Source organism: Carettochelys insculpta, chromosome 8, assembly GCF_033958435.1.
Source record: "Carettochelys insculpta isolate YL-2023 chromosome 8, ASM3395843v1, whole genome shotgun sequence".
Classification (NCBI taxonomy): Eukaryota; Metazoa; Chordata; order Testudines; family Carettochelyidae; genus Carettochelys; species Carettochelys insculpta.
Window position 1 is genome coordinate 19,504,327 of NC_134144.1, and position 24,110 is coordinate 19,528,436.

Sequence of the window (24,110 nt, forward strand, 5' to 3'; positions counted from 1 at the left end):
AGATATTTCTATTTTAATGTATTCACATGGTCATTCAAGGGAGGAAATTATTTGGACATGTAGAGAATAAAACTTACTCTTTTGGGATATTCCTGATTTATCTGGGACTTAAATGGAGCGTAAAGGTTCATGAAAGACAAACAATGATTAAGAGTTGTAAAAAAATGAAATTCTCTTAATTTACTAGTAAATAAGGATAATCCAGTGCAGCCTTCCCCCCGAACATTCGCTGTTGTTACCCAAAACCCAAACCCTACTGATCTGCTCCTTAATATTATGCAGTTTTATGCCTAGGACCTGATTCTAAAAATCTTCCTGTGAACTGTAATCTGTATACTCTTTATAATACACGTGCAACAGCATGCAGTCCAGTTTTGCGGTCTGCTTTGGGATGGGCTGTACTCAGTTGCAGTCACTGCATGCAGTCTCTTTTAAACCTTCCTTTTGCACATGTCTGCTGTGTCCTCCTCTCAAAGAGCCTAAACTCTCTTTAGAGGAAAAAGTCTGTTTTCAAAATCCTGTGAACAGAATTCAAAACAGAATAAGAGCAGCCATAAGCAGTAAATTATGGCAGCCCTGGAGCACTTCTAGCTTGCAGAGGGCTGATTTATGTGTGTTTATATAACTGCATAGTCTTCTATTCATTGTATATTTAGAGAGGTGACAAGTTCTGCAACCTATGCATGCTTCAAAACATGAACATAATATTGCAGAGCCTGAGATAATTACCATTGTTGTCTTTTTTCAAATGTAATCTCCCCAAAGTAGTGAGAGGATGGTTTATGAACACAGTACAAATTCACTTCTGTGAAAGCAATAGTTAGTGAAATGTGAATGTTGTACAGCCACGCTTTGAAAATAAAGCACCTCCTCAAAGAAGCATACCTACATGCATCATTTTCAAACGTGCATTTTTCAGACTTCTTCCTAGTGATCGTGATTAACATTTAGGGCCAGATCTTCAATTGATGTAAACCAACATAACTCTATTGAAGCTGCTACAGGGACCTGACTTGTATCAACTGAGGGTCTGTCTCTAACCCAAAAAGAAGATCCTCTTCCCCTCATGCCAATTGCTTATACCAGGCAAAATCAATTTTCTCATGGGTCATCAAAAACAAAGCAACATGAAAATAGCAAGACAAGGACTAATTTATTCTGGGTGTCTAGCGAGAAGCATTAACGTAATCTCTGGCTGAAATAAAACTTCTGCCATCCAGATGCGTGATAGGAGGTCTCAGACCATTTATTACATTTTGAATAATTTTATTTTGTTTATTAGGTTTTGATGCAAAAACTCTAGAGGTCCCTGAGCCTCAGGGCGTCATAGAGGTAGTTAATATATCTTGTAGCTCACACTCTGCAACCCTGACTCCAGCTCGGTAGTACTTAGGGAAGTAGGCCCTTTTAAGGCAATAGAATTATTTGCTGAAGCAACACTCAGAATTACTCTGGATTGCCGAATCTGGTCCATTAGCATTTGCTTTTTTGATCAAATTCTACTTTATCTGGAGTTCTACTGGTGAAATTGGCAGAGAGTTTAATGCTTTACTTACATTGCCTTTTGGGAGGGAGGGACATCTCATACTGTAGAAAATGCTTAGCGAGATGGATCTGGGGCAAATAGATTTACAAAAAAAAAAATCTGTCAGGAATGGGGATAGGTCCTGCCATGAGGGCGGGGGAGTGGACTCAATGATCTCTCAGGGTCTCTTCCAGCTCTGTGAGAGATACAATCTGAACCAAGGGGCTGTCTTGATTCTTACTTGTTTTGTTGTACAGGCTGAACCTCTCTAATCCGGAACTCTCTCAACTGGCAACATCTGTAATCTCAGACGGCATGATTTTAGTTAGCCGGACGATCACTTATCATGGGTGAGGCCAAGTTTCCCGTCCCATAAAATTTGTTTATACCCACCAGTCCTGGCGGTCAGTGTTCTGTGCTGTTCTTTAGCTGTAATTTACCCCATATGTCTTCTAAGAGCCCAGGAGGCAGTGAAAGGATTGGTAATGTGCTAGACGATATTAAATATTGGCAAATTCTCTCATCTGGCACCAGTCAGATCCCGAGGGTGTTGGATGAGAGAGATTCAACCTGTAACTGTTCAACAACACTCTGAGGGCCTGATCTAATTCCATCCAATGCAAGGGAAAAGTATCAGAGAGGGAGCCGTGTTAGTCTGTATCTTCGAGAACAACAAGAATTCTTGTGGCACCTTATAAACTAACATATTTTGGAAGGGAAAGAATCCCACTGATCTGGATAGGAGCTGGATCACACCCAGCACCCCCACTCAGCTACATTTATTGCCAAGCATCTTTCATTAGCATGACAGCAGACTATTTTTCTGTCATTCTCCATGACTTTTTGGAAGATAAAAAATGCAGATGGCATTTTTGAGATTTATTCCGCTACGCACACTTTGCCTTAACAGAGTTAAAAGGTTGAGTCATCTAAAGGCCCATTTAAGGCTAAATAAAGAAAAATCTTCACGTTGTCACACAACGTGCACAACATTTTAAATTGCCTGCTGCCTCATTAAGGCTTTGATACAGTGCATTATTAGGGTTTTGCTGGAACTCTGATTTTCAGTATCAACAGCTCATTGCAACAGTGACCAAGCATTCAGCTGGCCTATGCATGCTTCTCAGCTGTGACAGGTGGCAATGCCTGGACCTCCTATTCATCATTTACTGTTTCCTTTCTAGAAGGCTATGTTATCGCTGTTCACATAAACGGTAACTCTGCTTTGGCCCCAACTGTGTACAAAGAAGGAGGAACGAACAGGCCCTAATGTACCCATACAGCTGTAGAGCGTGAGGAGTAGTGAAACCCCACAGGCTAGGAGGCTTTGGGAACAAGCGGGGAGTTGGCTTCACTATAAAAGAACTGTTCAAAGGGAAGCCAGGCACAGATTCTCTGCAGTGCTGCAGGAAGGTGCACCACAAGGAAACAGAGCTCGAGGGGAAGTAGAACAAGAATCCCGTTGTACTGCCCAGATTCTGGACTGCTGCAGCTGTTGTGTCTCCCAACATAAATATAAGCAGCCAGGGCTTGCTCTAATTTATGATAGGCTGCCTGTGGCTGCCTCTGGGTTGCTCCACAAGGGAGCCCAGAGAGTGGGGTGCCTTTCAGCCCTCTGCTGCACTGGCCTCTGGCACATCCCCTATACTCTGGTTTATGAGTAGGATAGTGCAGTGTTCACTGAGACAGCATTGTGTGACTCAAACATCACAAAAGATCTTCACCCCGTTATGGTACATTTACCGTCCCTGTATGCCACCAAAATAGTGATCAAGACCAGAAGAAGCCCACAGGTGTTCACTTGGTTTGGTTTCCTTTTATTTTGGGGGGAAAAAAAAACCAAAAGGACAAGTAACTATAATCAACAGAAAGACAAGTCATTATAACCTGGACTGGTAAAGTTTGGATTTCTCCTGTCATAAACAAATCTCATGATCGGCCTTTATCTTTTGAGAATGAAGTTGTTTATCCCAGTGAGCATGACGTTTTGCAGCCTGCATTTTAGATGAGAAGTTTTTATATGATTTGCTTTCATTTTTAATTCTCTCACAAATTAGCATTATTTTGGTGCAGTGCAACTAACAATGGTAGCTTGGGGCAAGCTTTTGTTTCAGGTAAGGTCAAAGAAAGAGGGAATTTCACTAGTCTGTCGTAAAAATAGGTTCAGGTGGCATTACAGTCTTATCCAAAAAGATCCAGCGGCAAGTAAGTCCTCTGAATTTAGAGGAGCCATAGTATGGCTAGAAGAACAAACCACCTCCACACATTGTATGCACGATGGCTCTAAACGTATTTTAAAATAGCAAGCCATAGCTGGACGTTTTTACCAGCTTCCTACTGAGGAAAATTCTCCTGGATTTCAATTGAAGTTGAGACTGGTAATACTGAGTAAAGATTTCAGGATATGGTCAACAGACAGGAAGGATTTAGGTCAAAATAAACTGAAGCGATCTATGTTTTTAGCGCAGAATGAGGCATAAAAAGGAATTTTAATTTTCTCCTGGTCTCTAGCAAACCAATACTACAGCATTTCTACCATACTTTGATCTTGTCTTTCACAGAAATATGAACAGATTACTTCCATCTCACTAACACCAGTTAAGAAATGAGCAAGCCTTTTTAATCTATATTATACCTCACCTTTCTGTTCCTTCCCTACATGACTCAAGCACATTGCCTTCTTGATGTATATTTATGTTATCAAGTGGGCTCCTGAAAAATTGCTTACCCCTTTCATCCTTTGTTTTTCTGTGGTGAGGACAGAAACTAAAAAAAAAAAAACCCTCATACTGAAATACTGACTCAAGATTCACTCATGTTTTATATTCCTTGGTGAAATATCATATCCTGAGGAGCAAGTTTATTGTCTTCATCGTTCATTAAAAACAAATTTACTTTGTGCCCTTTGTGTAATAATTTGATACTTTCATAGATTTCCTGCTGATTAATATTCCAATTATTTTTTTAAAAAAATTCTAGTTGCACATGTGGCATAAGATACAAACATAAATGTAGATATTACAAGAATATGGGCACAGTTATTAATGTTCAAAGGAGAGAAACCAAAACCTGAGTGTTTGTTGCAATCTAACACTTTCCTTCTCCTTGATTAGACCGTTCAGTTCCCTGAGCTATAGCAGTGAACCTTCACACAGGGAAAACACATAATCATTCCTCTCTAGCGTGATGTGACTGAGAGATACCATTTCCTAACTTGTTTCTGGCATTTTGAAACAAGGTCTACAATACAAGGCGTCAACTGATGGAAAAAAGCTCTGGACTTAATCAACCCTCATCATTTTTCAGCTGGGGTTTATATTGTCCACTTGAGTGTAGTGACACAGTGGGTGAGAAAATAGAGAATTAATCTTCCATCACATTCCATTCTGTACAGAAACTTTATAATTAAACAGCAGAAAATTGCTGCAGAACTGGAGGGAGGACCCCTCTTCATTCACTGTTTTCCAGGGCCCTGTCCTGGGCAAAGTTAATTGCAAAAAATAATTTATTCATAAAAGGCTTTCAACTGTATCTCCTCTCTTCAGTGGTTTCAGTACTGAAGAACACATATTTCCCTAATAAGTACTTTGTGATAAGAAAACAAAAATGTCCTACATGCACTACTTTGCTTCTGATTTATATATTCTATCCTAAGGTTGTATCTCTTCAAATTGATCTCTGTCTCCAGTGTTCAGAAAATCCCTTCATAATTGCATTTCTTAAAAGATCTTCCTTCCTATCTATGCTGGTTGTGTATATGGAGGATTCCACTCCCTCCCCGCACATTTACTGTTCTGGTCTATTAGTAGCTAGGAGCATAGATAAAGTCTCTTGTCTTAAATATTTTGTTCAAAAATGGCAATGATAAAAATATTTCTCTATTTAGAAAATAAAACCCAAGAGCAGGGCTTCATGGGAATTGATATGGAAATGATCACAGATGTATGAAAAGCAAGGACCCAGATGAATGTATTAATCAATGCCTGATATAATCATTACTTTGGGGGTTGCAACTGATGGAGAGCTTGCAGATAGAAAGTCAATTGAATAGTGAGAGATAACATTTTACAGTGTGTAAAATCCAAGAGCTAAGCTGTTTGGGCTTAAATAAGGCCAATGTGTTGGTTTCATGTGTTTCATATTAGTTCTGGTTTTCATTTTGGCAGGTCCTCTCCCTTCTTCTGTTTGTGCAGCATGCCATAGTAGTGCCAAGTTGGTAATGTCAACACTTTGTAGCTCTTTTTAAGGCTTTTATCTACTGAAAGTTGCCTACTGCATAAATGTAGTGAGCTCAGGGAAAAAGAATAGGGAATAACAATCTTTTACTCTTTCATAGCCAGAGCTGGCCATTCATTCTCTTTGGTAAATGCTAGCTTCATAAGGAGACTGGTAGTCGACACTGAAATATGGAAAGGACATTTTATCAGTAGATATTTGAGACAATCATGTTTTCTTGTCTTGATTCATTTTGTATAATGAACTTTAAGAAAAACCAATTCAGTTTTGGAACAGAAAAAAATGGGCCTCTGTTATACGTTATCTAAGTTAATGGATTCCTTTTATGAAAGGCAAAAAATAGCAGTGTTCCTAAATGTAACTAATGTATCTAGAATTTGGAGATCAGAATGTTAAATGTCCCGGGTATGTTCTCCATCCCTTTGGGCAATATCTTATGATCAGTTTTGCTACTCTGCCCTGACCCAATTATTGCTTTGGCTAATGAAAGGAAATAAAGAAAGGCATGTCTTAGCTGGTTAACAAGGCATACAGAAAATGTTATTAGCATGATCTATCCTTAATGATTATAGTTTCTCATAATATTAGATCACCTAAGAAGGTGTTTGTTGGAGAGGAGAGGAAGAATTAAGTTGACTTCATCAGGCAATTAGCCTTTGCATGCTTGCACAATTGATTTCACAGAGGCGCACGTATTGCAACTTTTATTCAAGCAGATAAGGGTCCTTTTGTAAAATGTCATTACTGTTATTACCATTATAAGAGCCAGCTTATTTCATCATTACTATAAGAGAATATTTGAGACATTTGCTTCCTTGTTATCTGGCTGCTGGTCAGTTATGTGTTGTTTCCCATATGTATGCTAGCAGCCTTGAATCAATCTGTAATAAGTGGCTGAAAAGCTCATTTAGATTCATAAGTGGATTTGCTAAACCTTCCAACTGGCCTTTTCCACCTTAGTTTCCCAGTCATGATATGCCTTTAATTTCCACACTATTATCCATTTAGCATCTGTTTTTATCTATAGTTACATGTCCTTATTTCTCAATAATATCCAAGGCATGTTTATTTTGATAAAAGTATTTGGCATAAAGCATATCCAGTTCATTTTTTAAAATTCCAGGTGTGGGTATCTTCAGTTATTCTTTTATTGAGGGAGAGGGGATGAAATGCACCCTAACTGAGATGAATCACAATCTCCCTTTTTAGTTTAACTATACTTCTCGTTAACTCCACAGCAGACTGAGAAGAGCTTCAAGAAGATCTCACCAAACTGGATAGCTAGGCAACAAAATGGCAGATGAAATTCCGTATTGATAAATACATAGTAATGCCTTATGGAAAACAAAATACCAGATATACATATAAAATGATGGGGTCTAAATTAGTTATTACCACTCAAGAGAGAGAGACACAAGCAGAGGGTACACTTCAGGAAGGCAGACTCTAGCCAGGTCAGAGAACTGGTTGCTAAGATCCCATGGGAAGCAAGTCAAGAGAAAAAATATTCAGGAGAGTTGGCAGTTTTTAAAGAGACATTATTAAGGGCACAAACACAAATTATGCATATGATATATCAGAAGCATTGTAAGAGATCACCGTGGACAGAAAACTGAAATGCCAAAGTTGTCCAGAGAGCAGAAACAATTTGGCCCCAACACTTAAATTTTCTCCCTTAGAGTTCTGCTGCTTTTTTAGGAAAGAGGTTTTTTTCGGTGTCTATAGATGTTACATTCTCTGCTTTTTTGCCAAGACTCCTGTGATGTAGTGTATAGATGCAGGTGTAGCTGAAAGTGCAGCTCACAAGGTAGTCTGATAGCTTAGAAGAGCCTTAACTGGGCAGGGAAGATGACCAATCATGAGCATTCCCAGAGGAAGGCACTGTGTAGTCCCCTCCAGGACAGAAGGAGCCTGCCTGCTAAGGCCCAGCTCATGGTTCATTTACCATCTTTTCTTTTACAACTTTCAGGCAAACTGTAAGACGTGGTGAGTGAAAGGGTGGCAGGAAGTGGCCCAAGGAGACAGCCTTAAGGGACTCCTGGTTGCTGGACATTGATATTTCTTATATGGGGCACTGGGTCTGAGCCCACTGAAGTAGGTGGGCCTACACTCCTCTACCAACCCCCTCTATAAGTAGGGCATGAAAACCCTCATTTCTAAACTCTCCCAGAGGGCAGGAAACTCCCATGGCTAGGGTTTGACACCCAAAAGGATAAGTAAACAGATCCTGGACTTGTCTACACTACCACCTTCCTTCAAATGAAGGATGGTAATTAGGGTGTTGGTCATTTACTAATGAAATTTACTAATTTTGAGGCGTAAAGAGACTTCAAAGTTGCCCCGGCACTTCGAAGTACTGGCGGGTGAGCTGCGGCTAGACACGTGAGAGTACTTCGAAGTTTAAAACTTCGAAGTTGCCGTGGTGGGGGAATTTGCTTAATGAAGTGCTGCCTATGCATGGCAGCATTTCATTAGTAAACTCCCAACACCCTAATAACCATCCTTCCTTTGAAGGAAGGTGGTAGTGTAGACAACCCCCCTGTGTATTTCTTGATAGCCTGTCACACCAGAAAGAAATTTGACTGATTTGATGATCAGACCAACCTCCATCACAGACTGCCCCAGGGCATGATGGTGGCCCAGGGAAAAGATTAGCATTGTGGCAAGCAAAGGCCTAAATTGCTAACCATTAGGTCTTGCCACGAGTGAACAATGCCCATGGGCCTGCCATCACTGGTACTAATCTTAATAATGATTTTTTATATAAAGTGGGCATGTACATTATGTATGCATGAGCTGTACATGTGTAATGTCAGAAGCGATGAGCACAGTAAACAATTAGTGGGGCATTCATAGTGCATGGTCTTGTCTTGTAATTAAAATGGATATGCATGGATGTCTGGGAAGAAATACAGACCCATCAGTTACTGACTGATTTTGGTTTGTCAGACGATTAAGGATGAAAGACCTTCTGAAGAAGCTGAATACTATACTGCTATGGAAGGGGAGCTAGGTTATAAAATATGGGATCTATTTTGTGCATATTGTAAATATATACTAATACAGGGCTTGAAAGCTTTACCAGACATCCACTAGCGACAGGACCAAACTTATTTGCAGAGGCCAATATGAAAGGTGGTAGCAGCAAGGTACCCTAGTGAGAACCACTGCCCTATCCTCAAACCCCAGCAGTGGGATTTTGGGAAGGATATTTCACAGGGGTCCATCTTTCATATTAGTATCTGGCTAATACTATAGGTGTCCATTTTCAACTCAACCCTGGCTCCTTTGCTCTTGTTAGTTGAGGGAACCTACACCCTCATTCTCCCCCCTATTTCTACATTCTCTTGACTCTTGAGAACTGAAGTCATACACTGTTCCCCACCCCTTCTTTCCTAGCTACTGTTGTACTCCATCCATCCTCAATCTATTAAGAAGTCTTCAGTCACCCTAGTGTTGTCTACACCTGGATTACACCGGGGTAGCTGTGTCTTTCAGGGATGTGGATTTTTTGTGGCCCTGAGAGGTGTAGCTATGCCAGTATAAATTCTTAGTGCAAACCAGCACTCAGTTGTGACCACAGAAGAACCTTTAACTCTGGACTTTATAGAGCTTTAAACTGGTGGGTGTAAGTTATATTTACACTCATTCTGAGGCTCCTTTACATTGCCAGGGTGGTATAAAGAGGACTTTGTGTACTTTAAATTCAAGTCCAAATATCTGCAACCTAGTCTTGGGATTTAAAAGCAGTTATACACTAAGTGAATTTTAGTGTAATCAAGGCTAGTAGCAACATCTTAAAATAGGTTAATATCTATATTTGGATTTCGTGGTTGGTTTAAATGGAGTGGTGCATTATCGTCTCTAAAGTCAGCCAAAAAGATAGATTTGATGGCTGTGAGAAAGATGCGAAATTGCTATAGGCTTCCTCTCTTATAGCCTGCCACCTATTTGATTTATATGATAAGTGATCTCAGATGACCCTCCAAGGCACTGAACCATTAGAGAGTTATGTTGCACACTGATAAGAAATCTTCAGAGAGACCTAAATCTTCCTCAACCACTGGGAGTTTCATCTGTTCTAGAATACAGAACATTTTTATGTATGATGTTGCTATCTTGCTAGTCATACTAATATCTGAAGGAATAACACAGATTTTAAATCAGTAGCACCCTGATAAAGACCTTAAAACTGAAAGCTTTGCCAAGTGCATGTTAGACAGCCCTGTCAGTTATTTTTCTTTTGTGTTCTATTTCTTGAAAGTTGAATGGCCAGAAAGAGTAAAAATTGGTGTACTCTGTTAATCTTCTGACCAAACAAGAAGTTGTTCAGCACTCACGCTACTGGCTGGAAGCCATTTTAACCCATGAGGGACCTTTTGTTTTAGCCTTTGTGTCCTTTCTCAATTATCATGCATGCTAAGTTCAGGCTTGCTTTAGTAGTGTGAGCTGTTTTCCAGGAACAAGTGAAAGTGGCACACCTTGTGTCTTGGATCATGAGTGGGATACATGATTTCAGCCTGAGTTTAGTAAAGGTATATCCAGTTGACTAATAGTTTTTTTTTCTGGGGAAATTAGGTCCTGTTTATCTTGGTTCCTGCTGTTGCATGTGTGATTTAATACAACATTTGTTTGAAAATAGTCTGCCATCAATGTGACCTTCAGAGTGTAAATTTGACACCAGGCTAATCTCCTACAATGAGTCCTGTAGCACCTTAGAAACTAACAAATTTATTAGGGCCTGAACTTCCATGGATAAAACCCACTTCTTCAGATGAAAATGGAGCAGGAAAGAAGGCATACAGGGTTTGTTTAGCAAGGGTGAGGAGAGTTAACTGTCACTAGTACAACCAGTTAATGAGGCAAATTAAGTTTTATATGCCTCATTCCTGCAAATATCAAAGATGGGGAAATTGCCTTTGTAGTGCATAAGCCAGTTAAGATATCTATTCAGGACAAGGTTAAATGTGTTAAATTGGTAAGAACTCCTAAAATGAGTCTGTCAGGTATAGGACATCAAATACCAGTCCCATACTATAAGCAGTAAGGTATGTAGCCTCTGCTAAGGTGCATAAGAGCAAGAGCCTGATGGGCATGTCTAAATGGACAAGGAAGAACTATTCTAATTTGCAGTCTATTAGCCTCAGCAGTACCATGGTCATGTTCACAAATGATGCAATTTCTTCACTGAAAATTCTCCTATAAGAAACAGATTTCTCTTTAAAATAAAATTTAATGCAAGAAAGAGATAAATATTCCCCCTTGCCACTTGTTTTTTTGCTCAAAGATAGTTTATGTGAGGCAACTCTTGGCAAATTTAAATGATACTCTTCCTTAAGCTGGCAAACGCTGTTAATTCCAGTCCTCTTCTACTCACATAAATCTGTAAAGTTGGCATCCCACATACACAAGGCAGCCATAAAATTGTGCAGAGGGACAGCACCAGGATGCTATAATCACTGCTGGTTCAGATCAGCATTCAGAAAGCTTCTAACCAGGTTTTAGTCTATGCACTATTTCTTTTGAAAGCCCTGTACCTCTTTTTGCTAGGAGAGACTGGCCTTGGCTGATTTTTGTTTAATTCTGAGAACATTCATTTTAATTAGAGTTGGAGAGGGAGGAATGTGGAACAGGAACTAGAAATAATAGAATAAATTTTATAGGGCTTCATTTGAGTGTCATTCCCTACAGTCTTTAAAAAAGAGAACACCCAAGGTGTGCTTGTGTAGATTTACATTCTGACTTCTGACCCACACATTCATATAAATCCATAATCCATCCCCCCACAGTGAGACAACAAAAAGGACGGTAGTATGAAGCAGTGTCAGGAGAAGAGCAAATCACACTTGGGTCACATTTTCAAGCCTTTTTTTTTTTTTTTTGGCCATGACTATCTGGAAGCTTATTTTTAGGAAGTGAAAATTCACGCATATTTACACCACTTGAAAGAGCAGCAAATAACAGGTAAAAAACCCACAAGATTTGATAACATTGTAAAAACGTAATTTGAATGACATCAGACAGGACAATTCTTGTCCCAAGACTCAATGTCTTTCTCGCATTCCCAAACTGTTCTCTCTAGGTTATTACAGTCCTCAGGGACATGGTGGTGTCCTGCATGAACAGGAACACATTTGGATCATGTCCTGCCCCTTTTCTGCAGCTCTCTGGGATCTGACTTGCCCAAGTTGCAGAGTGCTTCTCTGCTCTGTAATATGCCTGCTTGACCCTGCAAGGACTTAATACGCTGAAGCACACACATGTGGCTCAGGATTACAATTTGGAGTGCAAGGTGTATTTGAAAACCTTTGGTGATATACTGCTCAGTTACATCAAGACCTCTTCATTGACATCAATAGGAGTCTTTCAGTTAGCTTCAAAGGGCTTTGGATCAAGTCCTGAATTTACCACAGAAATTGTTCTGTAATCTAAGTATTAAGTTGGTTGGTTCAGGTATGCAGGGGAGAGAGAGATAATGAATTTGCACCTGAGAGAGAGATAGGGGAATAAAAGAGCAAGACTGTCAGACTGATTATCCTTACAGAGACCATTTTTTCAGGTTGCTTGTAATGTTGTTTTGAATCTTTGCCAGGCTTCTGAGAGGCTATAGCCCACCCTGTGTTTCAGATGCATTCATTGTTCCCACTTCACAGCTTTCGACTGAGCCAGTCCTTTCCAGAGAAAGCCTTATTGATTAGAATGAAGTCATTGTCAGCATCTTGGCATTTGTTTGTCTACTCGGGGAGGAGTTTCTATTCACTCTGTACAAAGTGTTTGTGGTATTTTACCCTAACATGGTAAATTCCACTGGCCTCTCCCTGTTCTGCGAGTGTTCTCGCTTTTTCTCCTGCCATTTTGACCTTCTCAAGCCTCTCATGATAATGCTCAAGCATACAGTGGAATCCCTAAGAGCATATCTACAGCTACAGCCTGGTAACAGTGCAGCTGCATTGTATCTGGTAAAGGTGATTTAAGCCAATGGAGGAGAGCTTTGCTACTGTCATAATAAACATACCTCCAAGAGTGGTGGTAGGTATAGTATGTAGGCAGGAGAAGCTCTCCTACCATATAGGGCAATGCACAATTGGTAATGTAATCTGTTGCTGTATAATGCAATAGGTTTATTTGTGTGTGTGATTCCGATAAAGAGATGCATGGAAAGAACGTTGAAGTGAGAGCCAGGGAATCCTCAATTTTATGACCAGGAGCACTCATTGAAGACCAGTAACAGAGAGGAAGCCGTGCTAGTCTATATACTATCAAAACAAAGAAGCAGTAAAGTAGCACTTTAAAGACTAACTAAACAATTTATTAGGTGAGCTTTCGTGGGACAGATGGCTATGATCTGAAGAAGTGGGTGTGTCCCATAAAGCTCACCTAATAAGTTATTTTGTTAGTCTTCAAAGTGCTACTGTACTGCTTTTTTGTTTTCATTGAAGACCATTAGCAATTCTCAGGGATGCTGTATCCTGAATAAATCCTGATGAGTAATTGTTATTTTCTTTCCTGCTGACCTCTCCCATTCTTTCTAAATTGCATTGTTAGCAACAAGTATTCTCCTGCCAATAAATTCATCTTTATGTTACAACAAGGGTTGCTAACAGGAAAATAAGAGGAGTTAAGAAACATAAATACAGTTTGAAAACAACAGCTTGGAAGCCTTGTTATGCTCTGTGAACAGCTTTTATCATTCAAGTCTATCTGAGCACTGCAGATGGAATTAGGCACAGAGACTAGTCAGGGAGAAAGATATAGTCTAGGTTTGAGGATTTCACTTAAAACAGTAGACCTTCTTCCGATGCCCCAAAAGAGAACAGTGACATCCAGGGGAGGTAGCTCATTCAAGTTTGGTATACAAGTGTTAATTACGCGGTAATTTGTGCAGGTTATCAAGATGTTAGTTTGTTCCTTAGACTTGTAGTTGTTCTGCTTAGTTCAGTCCCCAGTAAAAAGCAGCCCTCAGTCCTAAGACACAAACACAAAGTTAAAAAGCAAAGGTATCTAAAATCTGGGGAACTTTTAAAAATACCTTTCAGGTTCTGTACATAAGTCAGCCTGACAGAAAAGTAGACATCACTATGGCTGCTGCATTTTCAAATCTATATATTGGCTGGATTTATTAATAGACATTTTCTTCACATGAGGACAAGTAAAGACCTGGTAATGCTGCTGACATACCAGATTCTGCCACCCCACTGGAGTACAACTTGCCAAGCAGGCTGTTTCTGAGGCTGGTGGCTGATTGGCTGGAATCCAGGAGCAACAGGATTAAGGAGATTGGCCCAGTTTTGGAAAAGCCATTCACCCAGAAACAGTAGTTAGCACATATGCCTGGCTTAGCTGGAAGCCTGGGTATCTTGAAAGATTTATTCCAATCCTGAAAGAGACTTAGTTTAGCTTGGGAGCTAAAGGAGAGCTCTATTCCAGCTTTGAAAGAGTCCCCTAGCAGCAAGTGATATGGGAATCTTTGTAATCTCATTTACTGCAGTTGCTAATGGATCTAAATTTAAAGGAAGTATATTTTCAGTGTGCCAAGTCTTTTTCTGCTGTTTTCCCCTTCGAAGTAGCAGATTCCACCTCCCCCAGTTCAGTCACAAAACTACACAACAATGCTGCTATTCCTCAAGAGTGAAGGTGGTAGAATAAGTCCCAGAACATCCTTCAGGGCCGCAAGAGCCCAGCCCATGGTAACACTGGAGAAACCTCAGAGCATCATCCTTCCCTTCCTTTTCCCCAGGCCCCCCACCACTTGCCTCAGGATTCAGTAACTTGCTATGGGTCTACGAAAGAAGGAAATTACAACAACGTTCACCTCCCCAATGCCAATTCTGCTACACTGATTAGCGTATCAGTGGGTGAAACCAAGGTTCCACCCACTCTCAGTCCAGCTGCCCACAGCAGACAAAGAGCACCCACTTAACCATGTGCATCCAGGCTCAAGGCTCAGGCAGCCTGTGCTGGAGCATGACGTGTGGGCTGGCGGGGGGTGGGGGGAGGATTGTTTTTCACGAGTGCGTAGGCTGATGGACAATCATGTCCACTGTCTTTTCCATTCTTTTCTATGTGTTTCTCTCTTCCTGCCTAATCTTACCTACTGTATGGCAGTACTTAACATGATAGTTCCAATAGTAACAGAAAGGTAGCAGTGTTAGTCTGTACTCCAACAAAACAAAGCAGCAGAAATGTAGCACTTTAAAGATAAACAAAATGATTCATTCGGTGATGAGCTTTCATGGGACAGAAGAAGTGGGTCTGTCCCATGAAAGCTCATCACTGAATAAATCATTTTGTTAGTCTTTAAAATGTTACATTTCTGCTGCTTTGTTATGATAGTTCCAAATCCACTTAAAGTAATTAGCCTTCCATAATTCAGAATTCCACAGCACTGCAGCAAATTGTTAAAAAAAAATTATGACTCTGTTACCTAATCACCATGTGATTTCAGTAATGACAAAGGGGTAATGTAATGAGGTTCCCAATCCAAGACAGACAAGGCAGTTTTTCCTGGTCTATCTTGTATTAAATTAACTGCATTATTTTGGACTTAACAAGCTAAAATTAAGGTTATTAGAAGAATAGTAATCTAAATCAGATTTCATAACACAACTCAAAACATAACCATAATAATGCAAAGTACATATGTCAAGCATTTTTTGTACTGTGACAGTATTTCGTAAGATGCATTTGTTGTGTTTACATAACATATTTTTAAAATATTCTGGGGACAGCATTCTAATAATTTTCATTACCTTGAATAAGCCTCTGGAACTGCTCTTTGGAGTGGGTTTTACTGCTTTAAAAGTTATACCTATGGAATGTATTTTAACAGCCACAGAACTATGTGATGGGAGGGCACCTTCTACCACTTACTTGCTTTCTCTTTTTTATTACCCATCCTGCTCCTTCTCCTCTGATACTGACTGCCCTGTGCACCATTCAAAGGAAAGTTTTCACTCTCATTAGCTGCGTCTACACGCGTCGGGCGCTATTTCGAAGTTAACTTCGACGTTAGGTGGCGAGACGTCGAAGTCGCTAACCTCATGAGGAGATAGGAATAGCGCCCTACTTCGACGTTCAACGTCGAAGTAGGGACCGTGTAGACGATCCGCGTCCCGCAACGTCGAAATTGCTGGGTCCTCCATGGCGGCCATCAGCTGGGAGGTTGAGAGATGCTCTCTCTCCAGCCCCTGCGGGGCTCTATGGTCACCGTGGGCAGCAGCCCTTAGCCCAGGGCTTCTGGCTGCTTCTGCGGCAGCTGGGGATCTATGCTGCAGGCACAGGGTCTGCAACCAGTTGTCAGCTCTGTGGATCTTGTGTTGTTTAGTGCAACTGTGTCTGGGAGGGGCCCTTTAAGGGAGCGGCTGGCTGTTGAGTCTGCCCTGTGACCCTGTCTGCAGCTGTGCCTGGCATCCCTATTTCAATGTGTGCTACTTTGACGTGTAGACGTTCCCTCGCTGCACCTATTTCGATGTTGGGCTGAGCAATGTCGAAGTTGAACATCAACGTTGCTGGCCCTGGAGGACGTGTAGACGTTATTCATCGAAATAGACTATTTCGATGTTGGCTTCACGTGTAGACGTAGCCTTTGTGTTTTAAGCAGTTTGTGGCCCCTTGCAACTCAAGTTGAAGATTTTCTGCTTCCCACTTGAGTGTTAATAATTCCATTATGGCCGCTTTTGTGAAGGGGTAGATGGAAGGTACTGTTAAAAGCATATTAGATTACCTACCAATCTAGCTGTTGAAAGAACACTTAACCAGAGTTATCAAGCAGTTCAAGCATTGCTATTTAGTGTCTCTTTAGTTAAATATTATACCTGCTACAGTGGTAGACCCTTCATGGACTATAATGTGGTGGTAGATTAGCTAGTGAAAGTCAGAGTATGATTTCCCGTATGTGCAAGCACCTGAAAACAATATTCATAGGTTGACAGAACTGAAAGTTTTCACATAACATTGCAAGTTGGAAAGATGGAAGAAGTTTCCACTGATAGCTTTGGCTTTTTCCATTATTCTGGAAGCCAGACAAGCACAGTCAGACAAATATGCTGACAATGTGGATGCTTACAAAGTGGTTTCCTTAGCAACAAAAACAAAGCAAAATATTTCTAAATTTGGTTTCTTCCTTGAGTGAGGTTCAGGCAATCCAGACCCTGTTGATACAGCTCTCTGGTCTGAGTGCAACAAGGCTTCCAGAAGAAGGCCAGATGCTTCAAATAGGGGCTGTTGTGGTTACCAGAAGTCATCGACTGTCTAAATTACATTTGGTGCGTCTCTAGCTAAAATTCCCTATTGCCCAGGAAACTGGGGTAGTGTCTGAAGTGATTTTCACATCGTGTTAGAACCATGTTAGCATGTTTCCTGTATGACAGTAACTAGCATTCTGGAAGTTACTAATCGTGCTAACACAAAAAGGAACTTGCTGCTTAGCAGTTCTGCGTTGTGTTAATAATAAGAGACTTGCTTTGGCTGTTAAGCTCCCCGGAGACAAGCACCCTGTCACATTGCTATCCCGTGGCCCCTGGAGTTGTTCAAGGGTATCAAACCTGTAAAGTTGCTAATAATATAAGAACTGCGTGTGTTATGGCAAACTGAAGAAACCTTCTATTTTTAGCAGGCACAATTCACTTTTAAGAGACAAGGCCACCTTTTTCCAGGGCAGTGGTAAACTTTTCTGTGTCTAAATCATTTTCTTCTGTAAAGACTTATTTAGTTGAGGTATGAAGGCAAGTGCAAACTAGCTACTGCAGCAAAGAAAAAGAGGAGTCACCTTAGAAAATGAACAGCTACTAGTCCTGAAGCTAAACAGCAGATGAAAATACAGAGAAAATAACGTTGATGTCTGTTTCTATCAAGCAACGACGGGTCCTGTGGCGCCTTATGGACTAACAGAAAAGTTTTGAGCATGAGCTTTCGTGAGCACAGACTCACTTGACCAGCATCTGATGAAGTGAATCTGTGCTCATGAAAGCTCATGCTCAAAACTTTTTTGTTAGTCTATAAGGTGCCACAGGACCCTTCGTTGCTCTTACAGATCCAAACTAACACGGCTACCCCTCCGATACTTGTTTCTATCAAGGCACTCATCTGCACAGCAGGAAACTCATGTTAAATAAGAATAATAGATATAGGCAAAATTTTCAGCCAAAACTGGAAAAATGAAAATTCAGTGACGTCAGACAATTTTGCAAATTTTACCAGTTTTCACTAAATTGTCAAAAGGCTCCTACCTCCTCCTGCAAAAAGATTCCCCCAAATTTTTTATTTTGACATTTTCAAAAAAAACCATTTCATTTTGAAATGTCATTAAAATGTTAGACATAAAAAATTTTTTAAAGCTTCAGTGACGAGCTTCGCTGTAAGTATGTAACGGAGTTGCTCTAACCTCCTGCAAACAGCCCTATCTGGTAAAGCGCATGTGTCTGCTCTGTCTCAGTTCTTTTTGTCTTTTGAGTTACTCATCCCTCCAGCTGAGTCACATTTCAAGTGTCAATCAAGCTCCTTCCAGCATATCCATTCCCCAGCACCCATCTCAGTATCCTCTCCATAGTCTCTCAGGTTGATCCCCCATTCGGAGAGAGGGGTGTCTCCAGGGCTTCCCCTCCTGGACACTGTGTCTGGCTCATCTCACAGCCTGAGTCTTTTGACACTCCCCAGGCTCTGGTCCTGCAGCTCTTCTTATAGGGCCTTCCTGGCCACTGATTGGCTGTTTCCTTCAGCTGACACTGTAGCCTTCCTTGGAGGACTTCTCTATGGTTACTGGGATGAGGTGTGGCAAGGCCACAAGCCTCCAGTAGGAGGCTTCAGGAGCCAGTATACCCCATCACAGAGTGAAACAAAAATTTGAAAAGAAAACGTTTCCAGTGGAGCTCAAAATGAGTTGCGAGTCAACTGCAAAGTCCATTATTTGCCCAGGTCTACTTAAGAGCATTCACCTGTGGAGACACAGAAAGCAGAAAATCGAGGAAGGGCTAAATCACTGGTGTGAACTAATTATTCCATAACCATAAGTGATATATTTTTATGTATTGCAGCTTAGTAGAGGGCACCTTTCTACAGCTCTCAATGCTTATACAGTTCTATAAAAACATATAGCATTCAGTTTGATCATTTCACAATTCTCCCTAAAATTATTCATCAATCCACTTGGACCCCTCTCAACTTCCCGTTCGTATTCTTCCCTTGGTTCCTTCATGTAATTCATGAGACATTAAGGGCTGAATCCAAAACCCTCTTTAATATTTTTAATTGAATTTCAATGGAACTTAGACTCCTATGTCACCTAGGCCCTTTTGGAAATTTTATCTTTTATCCCTATGTCCCTTCTTTGCTGAAGAGAACCAATGATAAAATTCTGCCGGCAAAATGAAAGATGGATTGATTTCTCAGCTGCTTGTGGCATTCTTCCCCGCAGTCTGGACTGTACTAAATCAAGCTTGCCAAAGAGGTCTAGTCCTCAGGCTCATAACAACACTTCTGAAGAGACAAACCTTTTGCCTTTGGAATAGAATGGATAGTACTGTAAGGCAGATGTTTTCCAACTATTTCTTGGAGAAGCATACTCCTGGGTTCTTCACAAGATCTTTACCTGCATGGACCATAAAGCACACAAGTAGAGCCCTTTATGGATACAAAATTGGTATCTGCATCCACATCTGCAAAAATAATCCATGGATACCCACAGATATAAAGTAGATAGATAGCTGCGAATTGGCAGCATTCTAGACACACAATTGGTATCCTCGTCCACATCCATATCTACAAAAATGAGCTGCAGACATAAAGGGGATATCCATGGATTTGCAGAGCTCAGCACACAAGTAGATCAGTGTGCTATACAATCATTGGATGCCAAATATTTTTGCAGGAGCTTAATCCAAGTTGCTTGCCCAACATTGCTGTGTCCTTCCTTATTATGATTCTGAGAAAAAAATATTGTTTAAATGAGAAAACATATAAATTGACTTTCCCACTTCATTTTTCTCAGCAAGCCCATGTATCTCTGTGTGTGGTGTTTATTCCAGGTAAGGGGAAAGTGTTTGTGGGTAGACCCTTGTTTGAAATACTGGCTGTTAGCCAAGCCCACTGTCTTGGCCTCTTGTGTTCGGTTACAAAGGTTAATCTATAAATTTAGTTTTCCGATAGATGAGAATCACTTTGCTATTGTTTTGTTGTTTACTAATGGACATGTTTCTGCTTTGTATCAAACAGTCAATGAAGGCTCAGGAGAAACCAGTCAAAAAGAGACGTCCACTTGTGACATTTGCCAGTTTGGGGCAGAGTGTGATGAAGATGCGGAGGATGTTTGGTACAGTAATTTCACACATTTCTTCTTTAGTTGATGTCCTATTTTTTAAAGGAGCCGTAACTTGGAAATTGACCATGTAGGACAATATTTAAAAGATAACGTAAACCCTTTTTCTTGTCGTCCACTCAAAGTCCATTCACCAGACACCTCAACAGTGGCATTGCAGCACATGCTCTGTTGGATGGCGAGCGCTTATTTGGAAGGGCAAATGATACAAATGGAAGACTGTCTGTAAACCGAGAGTGTAAAACAAACAGAAAGGGGCAGATCAAAGATTAGAGAAAGGGACAGAGATGGAGTAATACCAGAGTGGGTTATTAGACATGGCATGAATCAGCTGATCCCATTCACACATATTGTTCTGTGCTCTGCCAGTCAGGCTTGAAATTATGAACATTGCTCCTATTCAGTAAGGAAGGCTATGGATGTGGTGAATTAAGAGAAAGTGCATGATGAATTTGTGCTCCTTTTGATCTGGTCTTGCCAAGGCCTATAATTTTATGTTTAAAAAAAAAATCCAGTCATCAAGAGAAGTTGTGCCACTGAAAAACAGAAGCAAGATTTTTCATGATTACATGTCTGTAAGAATGGAATGAAACTTAAGTTTAAAAATTTGCTTAACTTTGACTTTGTCTATGTTTGGTACATCTCTAGCTAAGATTTCCTATTGCCCAGGAAACAGAGGTAGTGTCTGAAGTGATTTTCAAATAGTGTTAGAACCATGTTAGCCTGTTCCCTGTGTGACAGTAACTGGCATTCTGGAAGTTACTAATCATGCTAACACAAAAAGGAACTTGCTGCCTAGCAATTCTGCATTGCATTAATAATAAGAGACTGTCTTTGGCTGTTAAATCTCCCTTGTTTCCCAGTAGGATCTTCACCCAATTATTCAAAAATGCTTTCACAGAATCATAGAATCCTAAGTCTGGAAGGGAACTCGGGAGGTCATCGAGTCTAGCCCCCTGCCTAAAGCAGGATCAACCCCAACTAAATCATCCCAGCCAGGATTTTGTCAATCCAAGACTTAAAAAACTCTTGGGATGGAGATTCCACCACCACCTCTCTGGGTAATGCATTCCAGTGATTCACCCACCCTCCTGATGAAATACCGCCTCTCCGGATGGTTTGTTCCTGTGCCTTCAATAAGGCCTCTTTAAAATACGTCCAGTTCTCCTGGACTCCTTTCCCCTTCATATTAGGTTTATGGTCATGCCCTGTGTCAAAATAGAGCCTTATTAAAATTAATATATCAGAAGTCACAGTCCATTGGTTATGGTTTCATATTTAGATAAGCTTTAAAGTTGGACTAGAGAAGGCAAGGATAAGAAGTATAACTGGCTACAGGATCTTATTAACCCTGATATGCACAGTGTAATGCTACTACTTTTGTTTGGTTTTTGAGACAACATAATAGATAAAATAGCCTATTCTAAAATACCCTAATACTATTTCCAGTACAGCTGAAAACTTTTCCTGTGAAACTTCTTATCTATGGAGAATAGTATAACAACTGTAGGAACTGAAGTGCACTGCTCTTATCATCAGGCAGTCTTTCTGCAAGAGTGCAGGATGCAGGGAGGGAAACTTACTAAGAAAGATGTTACTAGTTACCTTGGCATAAACCAGATTTGAAATCAAAAGTAAAAAGATCATGCTAAGGCTGGTTGAAGTCAACTATCCATGTGCTACAGCAGCGCTCTGTTTTCCCTATTTTGCCCACTGATTTGTTTTGGGTAAACCTCTTTCTAAGAAATAAGAGTTCTGGGTGTAAGCCTATTTTATTATTATATTTCTGAAACAGAATTTCACAAGAACATAAGTCAGCCACATTCTTCATTTACATAAAAACCCATCTAGTTTGTGTAAAAATAAATGATCCAGACTGGATGAATAACACACATTGGTTAATTATTTGATTGCTATTTTTATGTTTATCTAGTTTCAGAATAAAATGTTTTAAAATGATGTCACTTCAGTGATGAGCAGGCCCACCCATGAGGGGCACAGAGAGCGGTTTCCTTTAGGCCCAGCACTTCAAAAAGTCCTGGAGCTTCAAACGCTGCCATGGCTGAAGTAGCAGGGACAGCACCCAAAGCCCCTTTGAAATGCCACGGAACACTGTGCCTCTACTCTGCATGAGGCTCCGAAGTAGCACGGGGGAGGCCCAGAGCTGGTGACCTAAGCACAAGGGATGGGGAGCCAGGCCACCTTCCCACCTGGTGTTGCTTCTGATTAGCTTTGTAGAGTCCGAATTAGGTCAAAGATTACTGGCAGCACTGAGAACTGGCATTATGAGGTAATTAGGCGAGAACTTTCAGTTTGTCCTACTACTCCGAAACTCTTCCAAAGCCCTGGGCTTGGGGCGTGATTCACTCTGAGGAAGAGGAAAGAAGACTGGTAGTAGAAACTGATCATAGAGAGATGTGGATAGGAAGCTGGCTGCTTGCCTAACACTTCCAGGGTGTCAGAATAGATCAGAGCAGCAAGCACAGGTGTGATAGCAGATCTGGCTGGGGTGCTAATGATATAAGGGGCAATTCACCTTATTCTGCATTGCTACAGTCTGCTTTTTTCAAGACCCTTGTTCCTGTTTTAACTCTTTTTTTGTCATTCATTGCCAAACGCCCCTCCTCCAAGCGGGGCATTGTGTTGTCACTGGGTTTGTGTTTGTTTGATTTGTGTGGCAGGTGATCTCTTAATCATCCAGCTACTGGGTTCTGTTAGTAGGCACATTGCCCTGTAACAGATTATTTAAACTGATAGAACTTGTGTGTCCAGGGTCACTTACAGGCATTCCAGGCCCCTGGGCAGCACAACCAATGGGCCTCCTGTTCCCCACCCTCAAACAGAGCCACAACCCCATCCCCAACCTGCCTAAAGGTGCCCCTCCCATCCATCTCTGTCATCCCAGCCACTCCTGCCCAGCTCTGCCCCAACCTTCCTGATCCCAGCTTGGCGCCTTCCCCTCTCTGCCCCCACCCCCCCCAGCTCACCTCTGTCTCCCAGTGGTCCTTTGCTGCTCCCCTGGCTCAGATCCTTCCTCCCACCCGTCCCTGCTCTCACCCCTCCACTCCTTTCCCTTCCCAGCCCAGTTCCTCCACCCCATTCCCTCCAGCCCTTGCTCGCTGCAGTCCCATTCCCAGCTCAACCCCAGAGCTCAGCTCCCTCCTTCTCTTCCCAGCCTGGCTCTCCCCTCCCCACTCACTCACACAGTTACAGCCTCCGGTCCCCCAGCCTGCCCTGCAGCTCCACGGATACCAGCTCCGGGACTCCCCTCAGTCATGCCACAACTACAGCAGTGCCGGTTAAAAGGGCCTGGCACCCAGGCAGGGCCACAACAGCAGCGGTGGCAGCCGCAGCAGCCCCAAACCCCCTTAACTCAGCAGGCTCCAATGCAATTGCCCTCTTTTCCCCCTCTCTGTTAGCAGGACTGTGTGTGTCCGTTTTCTATATATTGTACTATTGCATTGTAATAAACCCACAGCATTCTGAAGCCAGGGAGAGTGCAGATACATTAGCCCATTTTACATTCTACAGCTGTAAGTGTGTGAGAGATCTAGCATTCCATTAGTGAACATCTTTCCTGTGTTAAGAACAGAGACTATTCAGCTTGAAGTCTTTAACATCTTGCTTCTTTTCTGCTTGTCATGAAGAGGATCGGGTATTGCGGGCTCCCTTCCCACTTCTTAATGCACTTTGCACCAGTAGGTTTCATAAATATTTAAACTCGGGGGGCCATGGCTGTGCTCTTTAGCACTAGACTGCTGTCTATGGGTAAATCAAACCTGTGGTGTTGCTTGCTTTAGGTTTTTATTTCTCGGCTCGCTAAGGAGGAATTGACTTTGCAAGACAGGGCTACTCAGTGTGACACCTGGAGAGAGATACAAAAGAAAATGGAGAATGAAACACAAAGTTCTGAACGGAGTAACGTAATTTTGAGATCAGCCAAAAAAGCATTTGATGACACTTAAATTCTTAGCCAATGTATAAGTAGTACATATCAAGTAGAGTGGCCTTTGATCTGGTAAAGTGGCTTAGTGTCAG

At 41.3% G+C, this 24,110-nt stretch overlaps 1 protein-coding gene across 1 annotated transcript in view; it reads left to right on the forward strand.

Moving 5' to 3' along the window:
• Nucleotides 1-24,110, forward strand: part of TMEFF2 (transmembrane protein with EGF like and two follistatin like domains 2) — a 215,728-nt gene that overhangs the window by 83,119 nt on the left and 108,499 nt on the right. Inside the window, exon 5 of the mRNA XM_075001261.1 lies at nt 19,970-20,066. Within this exon, the coding sequence (XP_074857362.1) occupies nt 19,970-20,066 (97 nt within the window). The remainder of the gene's footprint in view (nt 1-19,969; nt 20,067-24,110) is intronic.